Source organism: Myotis brandtii, unplaced genomic scaffold (assembly GCF_000412655.1).
Source record: "Myotis brandtii unplaced genomic scaffold, ASM41265v1 scaffold187, whole genome shotgun sequence".
Classification (NCBI taxonomy): Eukaryota; Metazoa; Chordata; class Mammalia; order Chiroptera; family Vespertilionidae; genus Myotis; species Myotis brandtii.
This window is the reverse complement of record NW_005356944.1, coordinates 2,995,799-3,013,260: the sequence shown is the minus strand read 5'-3', so window position 1 is coordinate 3,013,260 and position 17,462 is coordinate 2,995,799. Positions and strand designations below refer to the sequence as shown.

General features: G+C 61.8%; 3 protein-coding genes across 12 annotated transcripts in view; all 3 read right to left on the bottom strand.

The window, feature by feature from the left end:
- Positions 1-4,827, bottom strand: part of TCIRG1 (T-cell, immune regulator 1, ATPase, H+ transporting, lysosomal V0 subunit A3) — a 9,501-nt gene extending 4,674 nt beyond the window's left edge. Inside the window, exons 1-9 of one of the 2 annotated variants that reach the window (XM_014538112.1) lie at positions 4,722-4,820; positions 4,486-4,595; positions 2,542-2,662; positions 2,155-2,233; positions 1,088-1,308; positions 909-994; positions 504-630; positions 338-420; positions 22-115 (exon numbers count right to left, since the gene is read on the bottom strand). In XM_014538112.1, coding sequence (XP_014393598.1) covers positions 22-115; positions 338-420; positions 504-630; positions 909-994; positions 1,088-1,308; positions 2,155-2,233; positions 2,542-2,658 — 807 coding nt within the window. In that variant the 5' untranslated portion in view covers positions 2,659-2,662; positions 4,486-4,595; positions 4,722-4,820. Of the gene's footprint in view, positions 1-21; positions 116-337; positions 421-503; positions 631-908; positions 995-1,087; positions 1,309-2,154; positions 2,234-2,541; positions 2,663-4,485; positions 4,596-4,721 lie in introns of both variants that reach the window. The other variant, XM_005864344.2, reaches the window with a different exon arrangement.
- Positions 4,828-7,052: 2,225 nt separating this feature from the next.
- Positions 7,053-11,283, bottom strand: NDUFS8 (NADH dehydrogenase (ubiquinone) Fe-S protein 8, 23kDa (NADH-coenzyme Q reductase)). 4 transcript variants are annotated; one of them, XM_005864343.2, is made up of 7 exons: positions 11,179-11,283; positions 10,232-10,289; positions 10,092-10,142; positions 9,538-9,627; positions 9,275-9,447; positions 7,321-7,449; positions 7,053-7,237 (listed from the first exon to the last, which is right to left on the bottom strand). In XM_005864343.2, the coding sequence occupies exons 2-7, from the start codon at positions 10,287-10,289 to the stop codon at positions 7,106-7,108; spliced, it is 633 nt and encodes a 210-aa protein (XP_005864405.1). In that variant the 5' UTR covers positions 11,179-11,283; the 3' UTR covers positions 7,053-7,105. The 4 variants fall into 4 exon arrangements, with proteins under 4 accessions (XP_005864405.1, XP_014393610.1, XP_014393608.1 ...); XM_014538124.1 differs by lacking the exon at positions 11,179-11,283 and adding an exon at positions 10,966-10,988; XM_014538122.1 differs by lacking the exon at positions 11,179-11,283 and adding an exon at positions 10,954-10,975.
- Positions 11,284-12,426: 1,143 nt separating this feature from the next.
- Positions 12,427-17,462, bottom strand: part of ALDH3B1 (aldehyde dehydrogenase 3 family, member B1) — a 19,156-nt gene continuing 14,120 nt past the window's right edge. For all 6 annotated transcript variants that reach the window (XM_005864338.2, XM_014538115.1, XM_005864339.2 and 3 more), the window contains 4 exons: positions 15,937-16,323; positions 15,382-15,548; positions 13,496-13,595; positions 12,427-13,022 (listed from right to left, as the gene is read on the bottom strand). In XM_005864338.2, coding sequence (XP_005864400.2) covers positions 12,832-13,022; positions 13,496-13,595; positions 15,382-15,548; positions 15,937-16,323 — 845 coding nt within the window. In that variant the 3' untranslated portion in view covers positions 12,427-12,831. The remainder of the gene's footprint in view (positions 13,023-13,495; positions 13,596-15,381; positions 15,549-15,936; positions 16,324-17,462) is intronic.

Here is a 17,462-nt window from a genome sequence, read left to right as displayed (position 1 = left end):
GACCAGGCCACGGGCGCCCACCTCCCGCAGCTCCTGGCTCTGCTGCTGGAGCTGCTGCAGGGCTCCCCGGCGGGCCTCCTCCTGCTCCTCGAACGGGAAGACGTGACAGTGGAAGCTGGCAGGGAGGACAGGTGACATGAGGTGGGGCCCGGGGACTCTAGGCTGTGCAGAGGCTGGAGGCTGAGGGAGCTCACAGGGCAGTGCAGGGGCAGTGGGGTCTGTCCCTGTGAGCACCGACTAGGCACCGGCAGCCTGTGGTGTGTTCACTCTACAGTGACCCCTGGAGGCAGGGTCATGGCACAAGGGCATCGGGTGGCCAGCCCCCCAGAGGGCTCACCAGTCAGTGATCTTGCGGATCTTCTGCCCGATCTGCTCGCCCCAGTAGGAGATGAGGAAGGTCATCCACGTTGCAGGCTCGCCCTGCCGGAGCGGGGCCCAGTTTACCCTGAAGTCCTGGCTCTGCCAAGCACGTGACCCCAGCCCTGTGTCCCCCCATTGCTCACCGTCACCGGGTCCTCCAGCTGCTGCTCTGTCTCCCTGAAGCTGGCGATGAGGAAGCCACGGCAGGCCCTCCAGAGCAGGCGCTCCAGGGCGGCGGCCTTGTGGGGTTCCACGGCGCCTGCCACAAAGCTGCCGGCCAGGCAGGGCTGAGTGGAGTGGCTCCTACCTCCCCCTGCATCGCCCTGGCTAGGCCACCCTGAGGCCAGGCCCAGCCTATGGGGGGCAACCAGGCACACTGGCCCTGCCCCCAGGGAGAAGGCAAGATCCCATCAGGCAAGGGCAGAACAGGAGAAATCCCCTGAGTAAGAAAAATCCCAGGCCTGAGGGAGGAGGGTGAGGGAGAGACCTGGACATCACTCAGGGCCTCCGTGGTGGCAGGAAAGAGCGTGAAGCTGCCCCTCACTTACTTGACCCTCAGGTCCTGGTGGGGCCCCTTGGGGGGCTGGAGCAGGGGGGTCCTTTCTGAGGATCCATCCGTGGGGGTGGCTGCCAACTAGGAGTGGAGAGGCACAGTGAGCCAGGGCCCAAATGGGGCCTGGCACCCCTCCCCTCCCCTCCCCGTGCGCCTGCCTGAGCTGGAACTGACCGAGGGGCCCTGGCCCTGGCCCAGCACGGCCGCGTGGAGCTGCAGCTTGTGCAGCTGGGCCCGCAGGGCCTGCTCGTTGCCCCGCACGTCCCGGAGCTCCTGTGCCAGGCGATCCGACTCCTCCTGGATGCGCAGCAGGTCGCGGGGTGGGGGCGCCGGCAGCCCACCCTCTGGTGGGGGCAGGGCCAGCCCAGCCCGCCGCACCTCCTCCTGCAGGAAGGCTGGGTGCAGAGGGATGGGCATCAGGAGAGACCGACCACAGAGGAGCCCCCACCAGCTAATGGCCTCTATTAGCCAAGGGCTGGTAAATGTCTAGGGGATCCCACATGCAACCCCAAACTCCACTGGCCACCCTCAAACTGATTCATTGAGTCCGAGACCCCCAGGAAAACCCCAGGGCACACCTCCATTGCCACAGGTCTGCTCTGCTCCCCCTGAGCTCATGAGACTACTCTCCAGTCCCTCGGCTATGCCCAGCCAGGGCCTGGCTCCCACAGTGGCCTTCTAGGAAGGCCGGCCCTGGCATTGTGGGGGCCGGGACATGAGCTTGCCTGGAGGCCGCACAGAACCGGCCTGGGTACTTATAAGCTATCACCAAGCTGTCACCCCAGCACAGTGTGCTCGCTCCTCCCCCGACAGGCTCCCCCGGGGGGTGCCGGAGAGGCACCAGCGCCGAGGTCCCTCTTGCCCAGGACGAAGAAGGAGCTGCTCCTAGGGCACCTGAGCCCAGATCCTGGCCTCTGCCCACCCCAGTCCATCTGCCGCAGAGAAAATTCTGCTCACGCTTAGAAACCACGGTGGCCCCAAAGGACAAGTTCCTGGGCTCTCACACAGAATTCAGGGACGCTTCCCCTGGCCTCCGCCCTCTGCTCCCAAGAATGGGGGATCCGCTCCCAAGATCTGTGGGGTCCATTCCCACAGTGCCGGCTGCCCTCTCCTGGCTCTGCAGGGCCCAGCCTGGACCTCCCTCTTCTGTGTCTTTCACCTGGGTGACCCCGACTCTCCCTTTCATACCAAGCTCCTCCTCCAGGAAGCCTGCCTGGGATGTGGGCCTGGGGCCAACTCACTGAAGGTCTTCTCCAGCTCCTCACAGCGCCGAACGTCCACCACAAAGCGTCTCTGGAAGGCACTCACCGAGGCGTTAAGCTGTGGTTGTGATGTGGAGTCAGTTTTCCGGGGGGGGGGGGTGGAAGGGAGGGCCCCACCCCCAGGCCCGGCTCTCCTCAGGCTGTAGCTGCCTCCCCCCAGAAGGTGCTATGCACACCGTGAACCTCCAGGTGCCCAGCCGGAGGCAGGCCAGACCCCACATGCCAAGGAGGGCATGGGAGAGCCAAGAAGGTCTGGCTGAACTCGGGCCAGGCCAGGAGCCTCAGCTGGGAGCAGAGTGTCTACGGCCGAGGCCGAGGGAGGAGGTCCACCAGCTGGGTCCTCCCCACACCCTCCAGCCCACTCACGTCTCTGAACTCCACGAGGCCCAGTTCGCCCAGCTGGCTCACACAGGTGTAGGCAGCAGCCGTGGGCAGGAAGAGCTGGGCCAGCGACACCTCCTCACTCCGGAACATGGAGCCCATGGTCCTGTGGGACGGGCAGGGGGTGGGGGCTCCGTCAGGGGCAGGCCACGGGTAGGCATTCTGTATACCTCAGTTCACGTAATCCTAGAAGGTCCTGTTACCACGCCCACCCGACAGATGGGGAAACTGAGGCCCAGGGAGGCTCGATGGGGTGCTGCGGTCACAGAGGAAGCAGCCTGGCCCAGATGTAGTGACCCCACATCCTGACCCACAGCCCAACCTCAAGCCCTTTCCGAGCTTGGCTCTGCCTTATCCCAGACCCCTTCCCTCCACCCCTGATGGCTCCTGGTGACACTGGCCTCTGCTCCCACTGTCCCTCGTCTGTGACCTGCCCTCACCCTGGACCCTACTCATCCTTGGGGTCCCATGGCCACTGCTCTTGGGACCCAGGGCCACAGACCTCACTGGTCACTAGTCTTTGTCTTTCTACCCCGGGACAGGGAGCATCTATGACAGCCGACAGCTGGCTGAGTTCGGGCCTGTCTCCACAGGCAGCTGGAGCCTCCCCCCTCCCTGCGACGTCTGTGTGTAGAGGGATGGGCATCGCCACTAGGTTCCCAGGGGCTCAGTGAGGGCAGAGGGCAGAGGGGGACACTCATGAATGGGGGACCTTGCCGAGGCCTGGGCTGCCTGGCAGCAGCCATTGTGGGTACGGGCGGGAGCAGCCTTCCAGGTGTTGAAACCCTTGAAAGTGAAACTGTGCGAGCTTTAAAACGAGCCGGAAGGGTCTGGCCGGGCCTTGCTCAATCGTCCACAGGGGGAGGGACATGGTGGCCTCCAATGGGCCTGCGGATGCTCCCGCCCACAAGCCAGGGCTCCATGGCCACTGCTCTGGGACCCAGGGCCAGCCACTTCCCCTCCTGGGGGACTCAGTTTGCTTCGCTCTCAAACTGGGGGAGACGGGGACAGACGCCGGTGAAGGCCCCGCTGCGGGTGAAGGTTTGGCGCCAAAGTGCCTCGCCTGCTCAGCTGGGCACTTCCTCCCTCAGGGCCTGGTTTACTTAAGTCTAAATAGGGAATGCAACCCGTCCAGCCAGGGAGAGGAGAGAATGCTCTGGAGGCAGCCTAAGGCGGCAGAAGCTCTGGGACCTGGACAAGGAGGGGTGTGTAGAAGGCGCTGGATTCCACTCCCTGAGGGTCAGGGACCATCGGAGGAGCCCTGCCCAAGCTGTGATTGGCTGTGTGGCCTTGAGGGAGTCTCTTATCCGCTCTGAGCCTCCACTTCCTCTTTGGGTAACTAGGACTTGGCCACCCCCAGCGGAGACAGGACCTGGCTGGGGAGATGAGCCCCCGCCCAGGTAATCCCTTCACCCATTCGATCTCATTTAAACGGAACAGCACTTCTGAAGGAACAGGACACTGTAGGAAGCCAGGCCTGGGGACCCACGGGTCGCGGCAGCCCTGAGCATCCGCCGTGGCAAATACAGCCTGGTGGCCCTGACTCACTGGGGCCTCAGGCCTGGGCATTCCCCTGGGTGGGACAAGCTGTGGAGGGCATGGGTATGTAGAAACCTGGCTAGACCCTTCCCTGGCCCACAACCTACCCCTCTTCCTTAGCCCCTGCCAGAGCCAGGGGCCACCCCAGTCCTGTTTAAGGAGGAAATGAAGATGCCTCTGTCCTGTGACCTTCAGAGTCCAGGGCACTCCTCACTCTGCCCTCCTCTCTTCCTGGTCCCTCGGGAGGCTGGAGGCTGAGGCCAGCTCCTCAGAAACCCGCCAGATCTCTCCTCTGAGCCCCTGGCACACGATGATGAGCTGGGCTGGAGAAGGTCAGCCCCTCCTCCATTCCAGAATGCTGGGCTCTGGAGTCAGAATGACCCCACTTGCCTCTAGCTCTGTTTCTTCCTATTTGGGTGGGTCTCAGTTTCCTCGTCTGTAAAATGGGTCGCTCCCTCGGAGGAAGATGCAGCCGAGAAAAACTCTGAGTGCCACCAGGCCTGGCAGAGTTGGGCTCAGTCCTTAGCAGCTGTTAACACCCATCCTCTTCCTCCTCCTCCTCCTAGTCGCCCCTGTGGCCCCCAGCAAGGCCTCACCCGGCGCGAGCACGCACCCCCGGCACTCACCCCGGCTCTGCTCGGCGCACCAGCGCCGCTCTGGCTCTGTTCCTTCTGTGTTCCCGGCTCTGTGATACCGACCTCGGCGCCAACGCAACTCACTTTCCTGGGCGGGACGGAACCGAGAGGGCGGGGCCAGTTAATTCCCGCCCCCAGTCCCCACCCCAGGCTCCCGGGCTGGGACAAGCTCCGGCTCCGGTTTCTCGCCAGAGGCTGGAAAACAATTGTTGGCCGTGGGGCGTGGAGGCCGAGACCCGAGCGGAGACACTGACCACCGCCGACCAGGCTTGTCTACGCGGCCGGACTGGGGGAGGTGCTGAGCCCAGGCCCAGCTTGGGGGCGAGAGAATGAGATCCCCACCACCCAGAGGGCTCGCTGGGCCTATGGCTGATGGGACCCCAACACCCTCAGGCCTGGGGTCCAAGCCCAGCACACTCCCCTCCTTCTTAGTGAGGCCTCGGTTACACCTGGTCCTTACACCTTCCTGCCTGTGACCACCAGATAAGCGCTCTGTGCCCCCGGGCGGATGGCTGCCCTCTCTGGGCCTCTTTCCTCAATGACAGCAGGACACGGAGGGCCAGGCAAGGTTGTATTCTACTCGGGCCCGCACCCAGCATGTGCTGGGCAATGCTCCACGGGCTGCTGGGGTGCCCCAGGGACCTGGCTGACTCAACTCCAGGGGGTTCGTGTCCCAGCACTGAACTGGGGCTCACAGCTACCCAGCTGCCTGCACTTTGGACAAACCAGGACCATATCCACTGGGACCCAGGGCCCCTCAGCTATGGTGATCCTTGAAAGTCACACTGCAGGGTAGGAGTGAGCAAATGGAACCCCAGAACCAGGGCTGGAAACTGAGTCACAGCCAAGGTCAGCGCCCAAGGAAAGTGGGGGATGTTTGGAGCATCATAGGTTGTTCCCAGAGGGAACCCTCAACACAACCAAACAGCCCCAGTGTGTGTGGGAGGGTCTCAGGTCCACCCTGCAGGGTGCAGGGGAAACGGGAACTCTATCGAGTTACAAAAGGGCATCAGAGCTGCAGTCCTGACCCAGGAAAGCGTGTTCCTAAGGGAAAGACCACAGTGACCCGTTACTAAGAGTATCTAGCTGTCTGTGTGCCCACACAGGCTCCATGCCCTTCTCTAACGCTGGTTGCCTGGGGAAAGTGATTTGGGACTTTTAAGCCCCTTTTGCGACGGCCTGTTTGCAAGCGCTTTGCCACCAGGACTAGTGGGGTGGACTCCCAGGCACTTCCTGGGCTCTGGGCTCCCTTTGGATCCTACACTTACTTCTCATTCCTGTGCTGTTCCTTGGGCTGTGGGGGCCCAAAAGCCTTGGCCAGTGTTGGGGTCCAGCCTGGCCCAGGGGTCAGCAGTGATCTGGGAAAAGGGGATCCCTGGGCATGAGCTGGAGAAAAGCTGGGTTTCTTTGCTGCAGGCCTTCTCAGAGCCTGGACTTTGTTAACATGCAGTGCTTGTCCGAGTGAAGAGGAGACTTGGAGCATTTCCCACACTTAGTGACCCATGGAACCCCCTCCCACTTCTCTCCAAGAAGCATCTTGGGAAGTGAGTGTTTATAACGAGTACTTCTGGAAGTGATGGAGAAGGGGACCGAGTCAGACCGAGTTAGTTTGTTCATTGGATATAGGCCGTGTGATTCTGAGCAATCACTGCGCGTCTCTGTGCCAGCTTCCCTGCTGCTGAGAACATACAAAAATCCCTCTAGTGCTCAGCACCAACTTCTAGGGAGCCCATTTTGACTATTCCACTGGCACTGGGCTTGCTTCCCAGAGGGAACCACAAGCTGGGGTTGTAAAGCAGGAAGTCCTGAGCAGAAGCCAAGCCAGCAGCCTGGTCTGGGGAACTTGGCAAGAAAAGGGGATGTGGCTGGAGTGAGGCAAGGCCGGCTCAAGGTCAGCAGAGCCTGTGTCACCACCATCCCATGACCGTTACCCCCAGAGCAGGCTTCACTCTGACCAAAAAGAATGATCTGGCATTTCTGAGTTTCTGCCATTGACGTGCTTCTGCCTGAGACCTTGGGAGGCTCTATGTGCCAGGGCCTTAGTTGTGGGGAGCCCCAGGAGAGGGCAGGCCCAGGACCTAGCCTGTGGACACCCAGGATCATGGAACTGGAGCTGACTGCGGCCTGCCGAGCCCTGGGGAAAGTGCCTGAAAAGATGTGTGGCCAACAGGGCTGCTGTGGGCTGGAGCCCCAAGGAGGGCCTGACGGGTCCCAGAGTCCCCCGGGAAGGCTGGGCTGGCTCAGCTGGGCCCACCGGGGGACCGGGAGAGTCCACAGGCTGCGGCCGTCCCGGCGTGGACAGCGGATACATGACAGAGGCGGTGGGGGTCAGAGCTTCTTTATTGGCAGCAGGGGCCGGGGCCAGCTGGGCAGTGTCACCGGTAGAGGTAGTCGGCCTGGATGTTGGCGGCGATCTCGGCCTCCCACTTGTCCCCATTATTCAGCAGCTTCTCCTTGTTGTACAGCAGCTCCTCGTGCGTCTCCGTGGAGAACTCAAAGTTGGGGCCCTGCGGGTGAGGGTGCAGGCGGCCATGTCAGGGCTCTCCAAGGAGCTTCTGCCCCAGCCTCCCCCACCCCAGGGCCCACTCACCTCGACAATGGCATCCACAGGGCAGGCCTCCTGGCAGAAGCCACAGTAGATGCACTTGGTCATGTCGATGTCATAGCGAGTGGTCCGGCGGCTGCCATCGGCTCGCGGCTCAGCCTCGATGGTGATGGCCTGGGGAGTGGCTCAGGGTGCTGTCATCTGCCAGTCTCCCCCAGCTCCGAGCACAGGGTCCCCCTCACTGCTCATTTCCACCCACAAGTCTGCACAGGCCTGCCCCGTTCTGGGCACTCAACCCCTGGGGGCCTATAGAGCATCACTTTCGGCCCAATTCCGCCCTGACTTCTCCCCGAGCAGGCCGCCCGTAACATCACCTCGTGAACTTCTCCTTAGCATTTCCCCTAGATGGCACTTTCCTTGTTTATTTGTTAACCTGAGGACATGAGTCCAGGAGGGGAGGGCTGTCACCTGCTGTTTCTGCAGCGCGGAGCCGCTTTGTTCTCCGCGGTGTACGCTGAACAACCCTCCACTTCCATCCAGCTTCCCCATTGATGGACCAGAGAACAGAGGCTCTTCCCTGAGCCACACAGCAAGTGAGGGGCAGAGCCCAGACTCGAAGGCCAGTCCGTAACTCTCAGTTCCTGGGCACAGCCTGTGCCAGCTGGGGAAGTGGGTGGCCTGAGGCCCCCACAGCCAGGAGGCTCTTCAAAGCGTTGTGGCAAAAGACCCTCATGTGCCCACCACTCACAGTGGGACCTGTGCTGGTAGCCTCATCTCTCTGTGCCTTAGTTTCCTCGTCTATAAAAATGGGGATAGCCCTGGCCGGTGTGGCTCGGTTGGGCGTCATCCGTGCACCAAAAAGTCACTGGTTTGATTCCTGGTGAGGGCACATGCCTGGGTTACAGGCTCGATCCTCAGTAGGCGGTGGTAGGAGGCAGCCTGTCTCACAGTGGGACCTGTGCTGGTAGCCTCATCTCTCTGTGCCTTAGTTTCCTCGTCTATAAAAATGGGGATAGCCCTGGCCGGTGTGGCTCGGTTGGGCGTCATCCGTGCACCAAAAAGTCACTGGTTTGATTCCTGGTGAGGGCACATGCCTGGGTTACAGGCTCGATCCTCAGTAGACGGTGGTAGGAGGCAGCCTGTTGATGTTTCTCTCTCTAAAAATCAATAAAAACATGTTTAAAAACAGGGATAACAACTCTACTTCCCAGAGTTGCTATAAAGATAAGAGCCTGGCACAGTGCCTGGCTCGCGGGCGGCTCACTCCCTGGGAGCATCACTACTGTCATGTTTTGGTGGCTGGACTGAGACATCAAGGCCACAGCCTGTGGCCCGGAGGGCCTGGGAGCGGCCCAGAAGACATGCCAGGACTCAGAAAGGAGCCATCCTGGGTCATGGACACGTGGTCCTGGAGCAGCCCCTGCGAGGGGGTCGCTGTGCCTGCTGGGGCTCCTGCTGGGCATGCCAAGGGTCTGTCTGCCACGACTGGTCTGTTTCTACACTACCAGGCCCTGACTTCGGGCGGCCCACGAGGGGCCCTCCAATTGAACCAAACACGGGGGTTCAGGGGAGCAGTGACCAGGGACAGTGACAGCCTCGACTGTGGTTTGTGTGTCCTTGGGTCTGGTCCTGTGACAGGCACAGGCAGGGCTCCTGAAACTGCTGCTGTGCCGGGGGGAAATGGAGACCCTCGGGTGCCGCCCTGTGGCTCACAGGCCTGGGAGTCACATCCCTGACCAGACCTCAAGGGCAGCGGCCTGGCGTCATGTGGTCTGCGCAGGGCTGGCAGCTTACCCCGCTGACTCAGTGCCTCACTGGCTCTGAGCTGGCCCCAGCGACAAGGCCTCCTGGTTCCCGTTCGCTGTGGGAAGTGGCTCAGAGAGGGACAGGGAGTTTCCCGGCAGCGGCCAGAGTTCTCAGCTTCCCTCTCAGCAACAGGCTTCGACCTCCCTCTCCCCAAATGGGGGCCAGGTGGCGGTCAGTGGGGCCAGGGGCTCACCTGGGCCGGGCAGACAGCCTCGCACAGCTTGCAGGCGATGCAGCGCTCCTCCCCGGACGGGTAACGGCGCAGCGCGTGCTCCCCACGGAAGCGTGGGCTCAGCGGGCCCTTCTCGAAGGGGTAGTTGATGGTGGCCGGCTCCCGGAAAAGGTAGCTCAGGGTCATGCCCAGTCCTGCGGGCAGCATGGGCATGGTAGGTGAGGCCCTCATCCCTGACCACTGGGTCCCACTCTAGCCCGTCTGGCCCTCCCCCAAGGGCCCACCTCGGACGAGTTCAGTCCACAGAAGGGTTTGAGCGGCCCGGTCAGTCACTGACTTCATGTCCATCGAGGGCTCTCGCAAGTTCACGTACTCTGCAGGGGAAACAGGCAGGAAGGCCTGTGGCAGTGGTTCTCACAGCCTCACCGCCCCCGCCACGCATGCAGCTCAGGGAGATGAGGCCCCACCCCTCTGGCAGATACAACAGCTCCAGGCCCTTGTTCATTCACCAAACCTTCCCAAATCAGCCTCTGGCCTGTGCCTGTGTGGTCATCTGAGCCCAGGAGTGAGGCCTACGGGAAGGGGCTTAGGTGTTGGGGTCCCGATGAAGAGGCACAGGCACCCAGCCCTCCACAGGGGAGCTCTGAGATCACCCGGCAGCTGAGGGAAGGCCCCCACCCCCTGCAACGAGACCGTTCCCATGGGTCATACACAATCTTGATCCTCCTCCTCATTTTACAGAGTGGAAACGGAGGCTCAGGGAGGGGGAGACGCTGCAAAGCCAGGCCTCCTCCCCTGCCTCGGCAGGACCATGGTCAGGAAGGCCTGTGGGACTCACTGTAGGTGGCTGCCACTGCGCTGCTGTGGAGGCTCCGGGCACTGGGATGCCCTGCAAGGAAAGGGGCTTTGCTGTGCGGCTGCGACCTCAGGCCAGGACGCTGGGCTCCCCGCTCCCGGGAAAGGCTCACCTGGTCCTACCTGCACGAACAGCCTGGGCCAGGGCCCGAAGCACCGAGGGTGTCGTCAGGCAGTGCATCTGTGGGTGCAAAAGGGAGGGAGGTGTGGTCGGTCCCAGACCTGGCCCCCCAGGAACTCAGGCTCTGCAGGAGACCTACCCTCGACCTCAGGGCCTCGGTGTCATCTTGTCTCCTACTGAACCCCACTCCTGTCAGAGGCACAGGTGGCCTTCCTGTCCCCGGGTAGAGCACCTCTCAGCCCAACAACGTGACAGCTCAGCGTGAGATAGAGCCCACGTTCTATCTTCTCACCTAGGAAACCTTTCAAACCCATCTCTCCTCCCTCCCGCACCAGTGCTCCTGCTCCTGCCTCCCAACTCCCCCTCCTGCTCATCCTCCCAACGCAGACGCAAACACGGCCAGCGGCCACCAGTCGGACGGCGAGGTCATCGCACCCTCCAGATGGAATTCCTTCCCCGGCACCAAGGCCCTTCTGGAACTGTCTCAGACGGTCAAGTGACCCTGGGCAGGTGGGGTCAGCTGGCCCGTTTCCTCATATGAGAAATGGCCGGGGCGGGGGGGGGTCGTAAGAACGGAGGGAGTTCCTACAAGCCAAGGTCTAGCCCAGAGCAGGGCACTTAGCGGGAGCTCTAGCCTGCCCCTCCCGTGACCTGCGACTTGTAACGGGCCCATTTTTTTTGACCACTGACTTCAGGGTAAGGCACCCAACCCATCTCCTCCGACCTTCCCTATGACCTCTGACCCCAAGGACGCCGGCGGCGCATGCGCCCTGCGGATGCCATCTTCCAGGTCCCTCCGCCGCACGCTCAAGGGCACGGGGACGGCGGGTCTGTGCGGGCCGAGATGAGGCCCAGGGGCAGAGCCAGCAAGACCAACAGAGGCGCCACACTCGCTCCCGACGCCGCGCTGCCCAAGCCCGGCCTTAGCAGCGGAGCCCCAGACACCCACCTTGAAGCGCTGCCACTCGTTCCCCTACCGAGCGGCCTGCTCACCGAGAGGCGGAGCCTACCCCCTGGATGCTGCCATTGGACCGGCTGGTTTCACCGTCGCCGCGCTGACTCTCCATGGTGTGGTCTGATTGGCCAGTGGCGCAACCGAAGGAGGCGGGATGCAGAAATATCTTTCCTCTGATTGGCTATCGAAGAGCAGGCACTTGAAGTTACGTTGAGCGCCGCCATGTTGTATCGGAGAGGCCAATAAGCGAGGACTCCGAGACACTGGGGGCGGGACATCCGGGGCGTGGTTTAGGGAGCGGCTCGGGGCCGGCCTCCGCGGGGTGTGTGATGAAGGTGGTGAGGATCGCTGGTGGCGGTGGTTCCGTGCGGGACTTCACCCAGGCGGCGTTATTTCTTCCTTACAAAGCCCTGGGACGGTTATGATCGCTTAGTTTGCCCACGCCCTAGACCTGCGAAGTGCGGCTCCCTGAACCCAGTCCTCTAATGACTCGGGAGCCCGGCCCTCCCCAGCCACCAAACCTGTTTCCTTCGGGGACGGGTGTGGCAGGCGACACCGGAGGCTGCGGACGCGGAGGCGGCCCTGAGGCCTCCTGTGTCTGGGAGCAGGGGGAGGGGGCGGGGGGGCTTTGGAGGAGGTGCTGTTGTAGCTGAATGCGGGTGGGAGCTGAGCCGGCCAGCGGGGGCAGAGAGCATCCCGGCGTGTGTCCTCCCAAAAGGACCGGACAGGCCACGGGTGCGGGCCCGGGGCCATGGCGGAGCTTCCAGCCAGGTTTGCGGGGTTCAGGCCGCGGGCTGGCGGGCTCCAGGCGTTCTGGGAAGAGCTGTGGGTGAGCTGGGGAGCCGCGGGGCCTGGGGGGAGGCTGGGTTAGGGGTGGCCCTGAGCGCAGTGGTTAATGTGTGGGTCCGGGAAGCTGTGTGGTGTCACAGAATCCTCGGGGCTCGCCGAGAGGTGGGGCTCGGGAGATTAAAGGGGGTGCCGAGCCGGAGGCTGGGGAGTTGGGCTTTGTGGCTGAGTGTGTGGGGGACCATTCCATGGCCTCCGGGCCCAGAAGGATGAGCAGGACAGGGAGTAGGATGAGCCCGGGGTGGGACATGGTGCGGGTAAGGCGCCCCGGGCTGGCCACTGTGGGGACAGGAGTGTGTTCAGAGCTCCGAGAGCCTGAGCTGGAGGGAGAGGTGGGGAGCGAAGAGGGAGGCGGCTGCACCCCACTTGCACCAGGAGACAGAAGGTCTGGAGCTCGGGGTCAGCAGCTCGTGTTTATTAAGCTCCCAGATGTCATCTCACAGCATCTGAGATACTGATCATTAGTCCTCTCCACTGTACAGAGGGGGAGCCGCTCGGGACAGGGACGTCCAGGTCGCAACAGGTCCGCGCCCCGCCTGCTGCACCCTCCATGGGAAGGGCGTGGCTCACAGGTGCCCATGTCTGCCCTCTCCCGGACGCAGGTGGCCATCCTAGTTTGGGGGCAGCTGAGGAGGAGGCTGAGGAACAGAAGATGGAAGGCCGAGCCCCGGGCTGGGCTGGGGCCCTGGCAGGTCTTTTCATCCTTGTGCCCTGGACCCGAGGCCACATCTCCACCCACAGGTGACAGGAGGACCCGGACATTGCCAGGAGGGACTTGGAACCCCGGTGCCCGCGGTGGGCTCAAAGCAGGGTGCAGCTGCAGCTCCGGGCCTCCATGGCCACCAGCAGCATCCTCAGGTTGCGCGGTGAGTAGGGTGGGTAGCGGATGGAGTAAATCTTCTCCATCCCAGGGCCGCGAAGCAGGCAGGCTCGGTGGTGGGAGAAGGTGTCGAAGGAGAACTTGCCGTGGTAGCTGCCCATGCCGCTGGCCCCTGCACAGGGGCACAGAACACGGCAGTCAGGCCCTCAGTGGCCAGCTAAGGCGACATAAGACAGGTGTGGGCTCTGCCAATCACACAGTGCGACCTGGGTGGGCTATTCCCCCCCCTCGAGCCTTGGTCTCCCCATCTGTAAAGTGGGCTGGCTCATCATGAGAGACTGGGTGTTTGACCTATGGCATGTTAGGACCTGGCAGAGCCCAGTGTGGCTGGGGCAGCAGGCAGGGGAGCCGGAGAGGAGGCCGGGGCAGGACCTCGGAAGCTGTCAGGCCCTCAGTGGCCAGCAGGGGCCTGGCTTGATCCTGAGGGGCCTGGGAGCTGTGGGAGGTTTTCACTGGGAGTAAGTAGTAGGATCAGATTCACTTCCAGACAGACCCCCACACACATGTCAATGCAGAGGCAGGTCTGGAAGGTTCTGGTGCCATCAGTCCAGTGAGGTAAGAATGCAGGGCTCTGCCAGCACCTACCCACTCCTCCGAAAGGCAGGCTGGTGAGGATCAGGTGCATGAAGCCGTCGTTCCCACAGAAGCCCCCGCTGCTGGTCCGGGCCAGCACCTGCTTGACCACCTGGGAACAAGCAGCAATAAGGCTGAGTGGCTGGGCAGCAGGAGGCCAGCCTGCTGCGCCCCCACCCCCGTCCCAGGGGCTCTGTCCAGCCCATTAGGGCCCCAGGAAGGGTCTGAGGCCACCACGGGAGCCGAAGGGGGTGGTGGGACCAGTGGAGGGCATTGTTTAGCAGCCTGCCACCAAACTCCCAACTCAGGGCATTTTTCCGAGCATCTGCTCTGGTGTGAAGGGTGCTGGGGACACGCTCAGGCCCCAGGGGGAGGTGGGAACCCAGCGTTTGCCTGGGGACATGCAGAGTTCAGGGAAGGTGCCAGGTAGTCAGGGAGGTGCCCCAGGAGAGGGATGTGATGTGCCTGCGGTGTCTCAAGGGGGGCAGAAGTCATTCAGGCAGAGACGAGAAAGGCCCCCCACCCCAGGCGTGCGGGGTAGGAGGGGAGGCTGAGGGACAGGGAAGTGGGGGTTGGGGATGCTGTGATGTGCGTGCGGCACAGGGAGGTCAGACACAATCACGTGATCAGATTGGTATTTTAGAAACATGAACTTGGCCTTTGCTTGACTTTAGGAAGCCCTTTCCTCTTCACTCTGTAGGCTTATTTGAAGAATAAGAGGGAACAGGTTAATAGTCCCTAATGGTCATTATATTCCGTTCCAGTGTGTGACCCTCAGGTGACAGCTGGGTCAGGCTCGTCAGTGGTGGGCAGAGTGGACCCCCCCATCAGTGGGCTCTGAGGTCAGTTGAGACCAGCAGTCACGACCACAGAGGGTGGGGTGGGGGACGGCAGTGCTTCGAGGGGAGTAAGAGTAAGTCATCTGGGGGAGTCGAGTGCCTTAGGGTCCCTGCGTCCTGGGGCCCGGCCTGGGGAGTCAGAAGCTTGGAAGCCTCTTCCAGGTGACCCCCATTCCCAAAACCCCGTGTGGCTCTTTCTTATGTGAACATAATCCCGATAAACCAGGGCTCCTGGAGGAGCCGCTGACTGTAGGGCTGGTGGATAAATTAGGAGGTGAGCCGGAGGCGCCTTGTAGACCCGGAAAGGAAGGAGGTGGAGAAAAACAGGATGGGCGGGTCTCGGGCCCAGCAGCTCCAGGCCAGAGGAGCCTGGACAAGTACACACACCGAGCGACCGGCTTGGATCCTGGGGCAGAAAGAAAAACTGGCGAATCTGAGTCAAGTGTGGAGTCGAGTTAACTGATGCGCCAATGTCCGCCCCTTAGTTTTGACCAATATCAGGGCCCTTCCCTGGGGAATCGCGCGTGTGGTATATGGTCCCTGGGCCATCTTTGTAACTTTTCTGTAAATCTAGTTATTCCAAAATAAAGAGCTTATTTTAAAAAGCATTGTCGAGTCTGAAAGGGGTCTCATGAGAGCTGGTTGAGGAGGGAGGTGTGCTCTGAACTGGGGGTGCTACCCTTGAGGCTCTGGGGCGGGAGGTGAGGGGCCAGGAGTGGGGTCCAGGGCCCATTCTTGGCCTATGTGTTCTGGTCCTTCACCCTCCCCACTCCTGCCCCTGTGTGTGCCTTCCATGAGCTGGGCACTGAGAAGGGACACTAGCCACCAGGCCGAGATGGAGGCAGGGCTGACCGAGGGGTCCCCGGACGCTGGCGAGCGTGGCCTGGAAGCAGGGGAGGGATGTGGTTGCTCCCGAGGGAAAGGGCAGAGACAGAACCAAGATTGCCGCCAACCAGGAACTCCTGTGACTGCCAGAGGAGCCAGAATTCCGGCCTCCCTCCAGGTCCCTTGGTCCACTGCTGGCACCTGCTCCACTTGTCTAGCCCTGCCCGGGCCCACCTGGCTGCTGTTGGAGAAGGTGTACAGGGCCAGGGGCTTCTCCCGGCGGTTGATGAAGTCGATGGCCTCGTCCAGGCTCCTCACGGTCACGATGGGCAGGATGGGCCCGAAGATCTCCTCCTGCATCACCGGCTCCGTCTCCTGCACGTCCACCAGCACCGTGGGGGCTGCCCGGGCACAGGGGACGGCTCAGCCCCGGGCAGGGCCCAGGGACCGGGCTCCAGGCTCGGGGATGTTCTAGGGAAGTCTCCCCACGGCCTTGAGAAGTGACCGGGAACCCCGGGCCCCAGCCTTGGTCTGACAGTCTCAGGGTGACCGGATCTCAGACCTGGACACTGGGCCCAGCTCCGAGAAGCAGGGTCACGGGGGCACAGGCTCAGACCATGGCGACCTGTGGCGTTAGTGTCCGGGAATCGTGGCAGCAGAGCCGTGGACCTGGCCGGGCTCCATCAGTGGGGCCCTGGGAACCTCAGGGCCCAGACTCGGCCCAGCTGTGGCCTCCAGCGAAGAAGGGCCTTAGCCCAGGGTTCCCGGGGTCGGGAGAGCGGGACTCACCGATGTAGCGGTCGCTCTCCTCACTCTGGCCCCCGATGGCCACGCGGCCACAGCCCAGCAGGCCCCGGAGCCGCTGGAAATGCTTCTCACTGACGATGCGGCCCAGGTCTGGGGAGGCCCTGGGGTCCTCGCCATAGAAGCGGGTGATGGCGCTCTGCAGGGCGGGCACCAGCCGCTCCTGCATTTCGGGGCTGCACAGGATGTAGTCGGGGGCCACGCAGGTCTGGCCAGCGTTGAAGTAGCGGAAAAAGGCCACTCGGTTGGCCACGGTCTGGGCGTCGCAGTTGTCGTCCACGTAGCAGGGGTTCTTGCCCCCCAGCTCCAGCGTGACGGGCGTCAGGTGCTTGGCGGCTGCGGCCATGACAATCTTGCCCACTCGAGGGCTCCCTGTGCATGAAAAGAACCCTGAGTGACCTTCATTCACCTGGACCCGGTGGGATGGCCTCGGTTTGGGGACTGGGATCCCTCAAGGGGGGTTCACTTCCTGCCCTGTCTCCCTGGACAGGGGGTTGAGTCCGGGGGCTGCCAGGCCTCATTTGGCCTTCCCCTGCCAATCACTGCACAAGCAAGACCTTCTGCATGCCCCCTCCCCCCCTCCCTGCTTCTGATTCCTGACTCCCCCCTGCAGGTGTCTCTCTCACACGCTACCCTGCACTCCTCACCACTTCTCCATGCTCCTCTAGAACCCTCAACCCGCCTTAGCTGGTTTGGCTCAGTGGATAGAGCATCGGCCTGCGGACTCAAAGGTCCCAGGTTCGATTCCGGTCAAGGGCATGTACCTTGGTTGTGGGCACGTCCCCAGTGCAGGAGGCAGCTGATCGATGTTTCTCTCTCATCGATGTTTCTAGCTCTCTATCCCTCTCCCTTCCTCTCTGTAAAAAATCAATAAAAAAATATTTTAAAATAAATAACAAAAATATAAGTCTTTGTTTGTTTTTTTTTTTTTTAAATATTTTTTATTGATTTTTTACAGAGAGGAAGGGAGAGAGATAGAGAGTTAGAAACATCGATGAGAGAGAAACATCGATCAGCTGCCTCCTGCACATCTCCTACTGGGGATGTGCCCGCAACCCAGGTACATGCCCTTGACCGGAATCGAACCTGGGACCTTTGAGTCCGCAGGCCGATGCTCTATCCACTGAGCCAACCCAGGTTAGGGCTTTTGTTATTTATTTTATATATTTAAATGCCATTTAACAAAGAAAAATCAACCAAAAAAATGAGTTTGCGTGTCACCTCTGACACGCGTGTCATAGGTTCGCCATCACTGGGATAGAGCGTCGGCCTCTGGACTGAAGGGTCCTGGGTTCAATTCCAATCAGGGGCACATGCCCGGGTTGCGGTTGTGGGCTTGATCCCCAGTAGGGGGCGTGCAGGAGGCAGCCAGTCAATGATTCTCATCATTGATGTTTCTATCTCTCCTTCTCCCCTCCTCTCTGAAATCAATAAAAGTATATCAAAAAAACAACAACAACAAAACACCCCTCAGCCCTGGCCGGTTTGGCTCAGTGGATGGAGCATGAGCC

Excerpts from the sequence above, each read along its gene's own strand:
- NDUFS8 (XM_005864343.2), bottom strand. The coding sequence starts at position 10,289 with ATGCACTGCCTGACGACACCCTCGGTGCTTCGGGCCCTGGCCCAGGCT. Across the intron at positions 10,143-10,231 it reads GGCCCAGGCTGTTCGTGCAG|GGCATCCCAGTGCCCGGAGC; the intron begins GTAGGACCAGGT and ends CTTTCCTTGCAG. Across the intron at positions 7,238-7,320 it reads CTGTGGATGCCATTGTCGAG|GGCCCCAACTTTGAGTTCTC; the intron begins GTGAGTGGGCCC and ends CCTCACCCGCAG.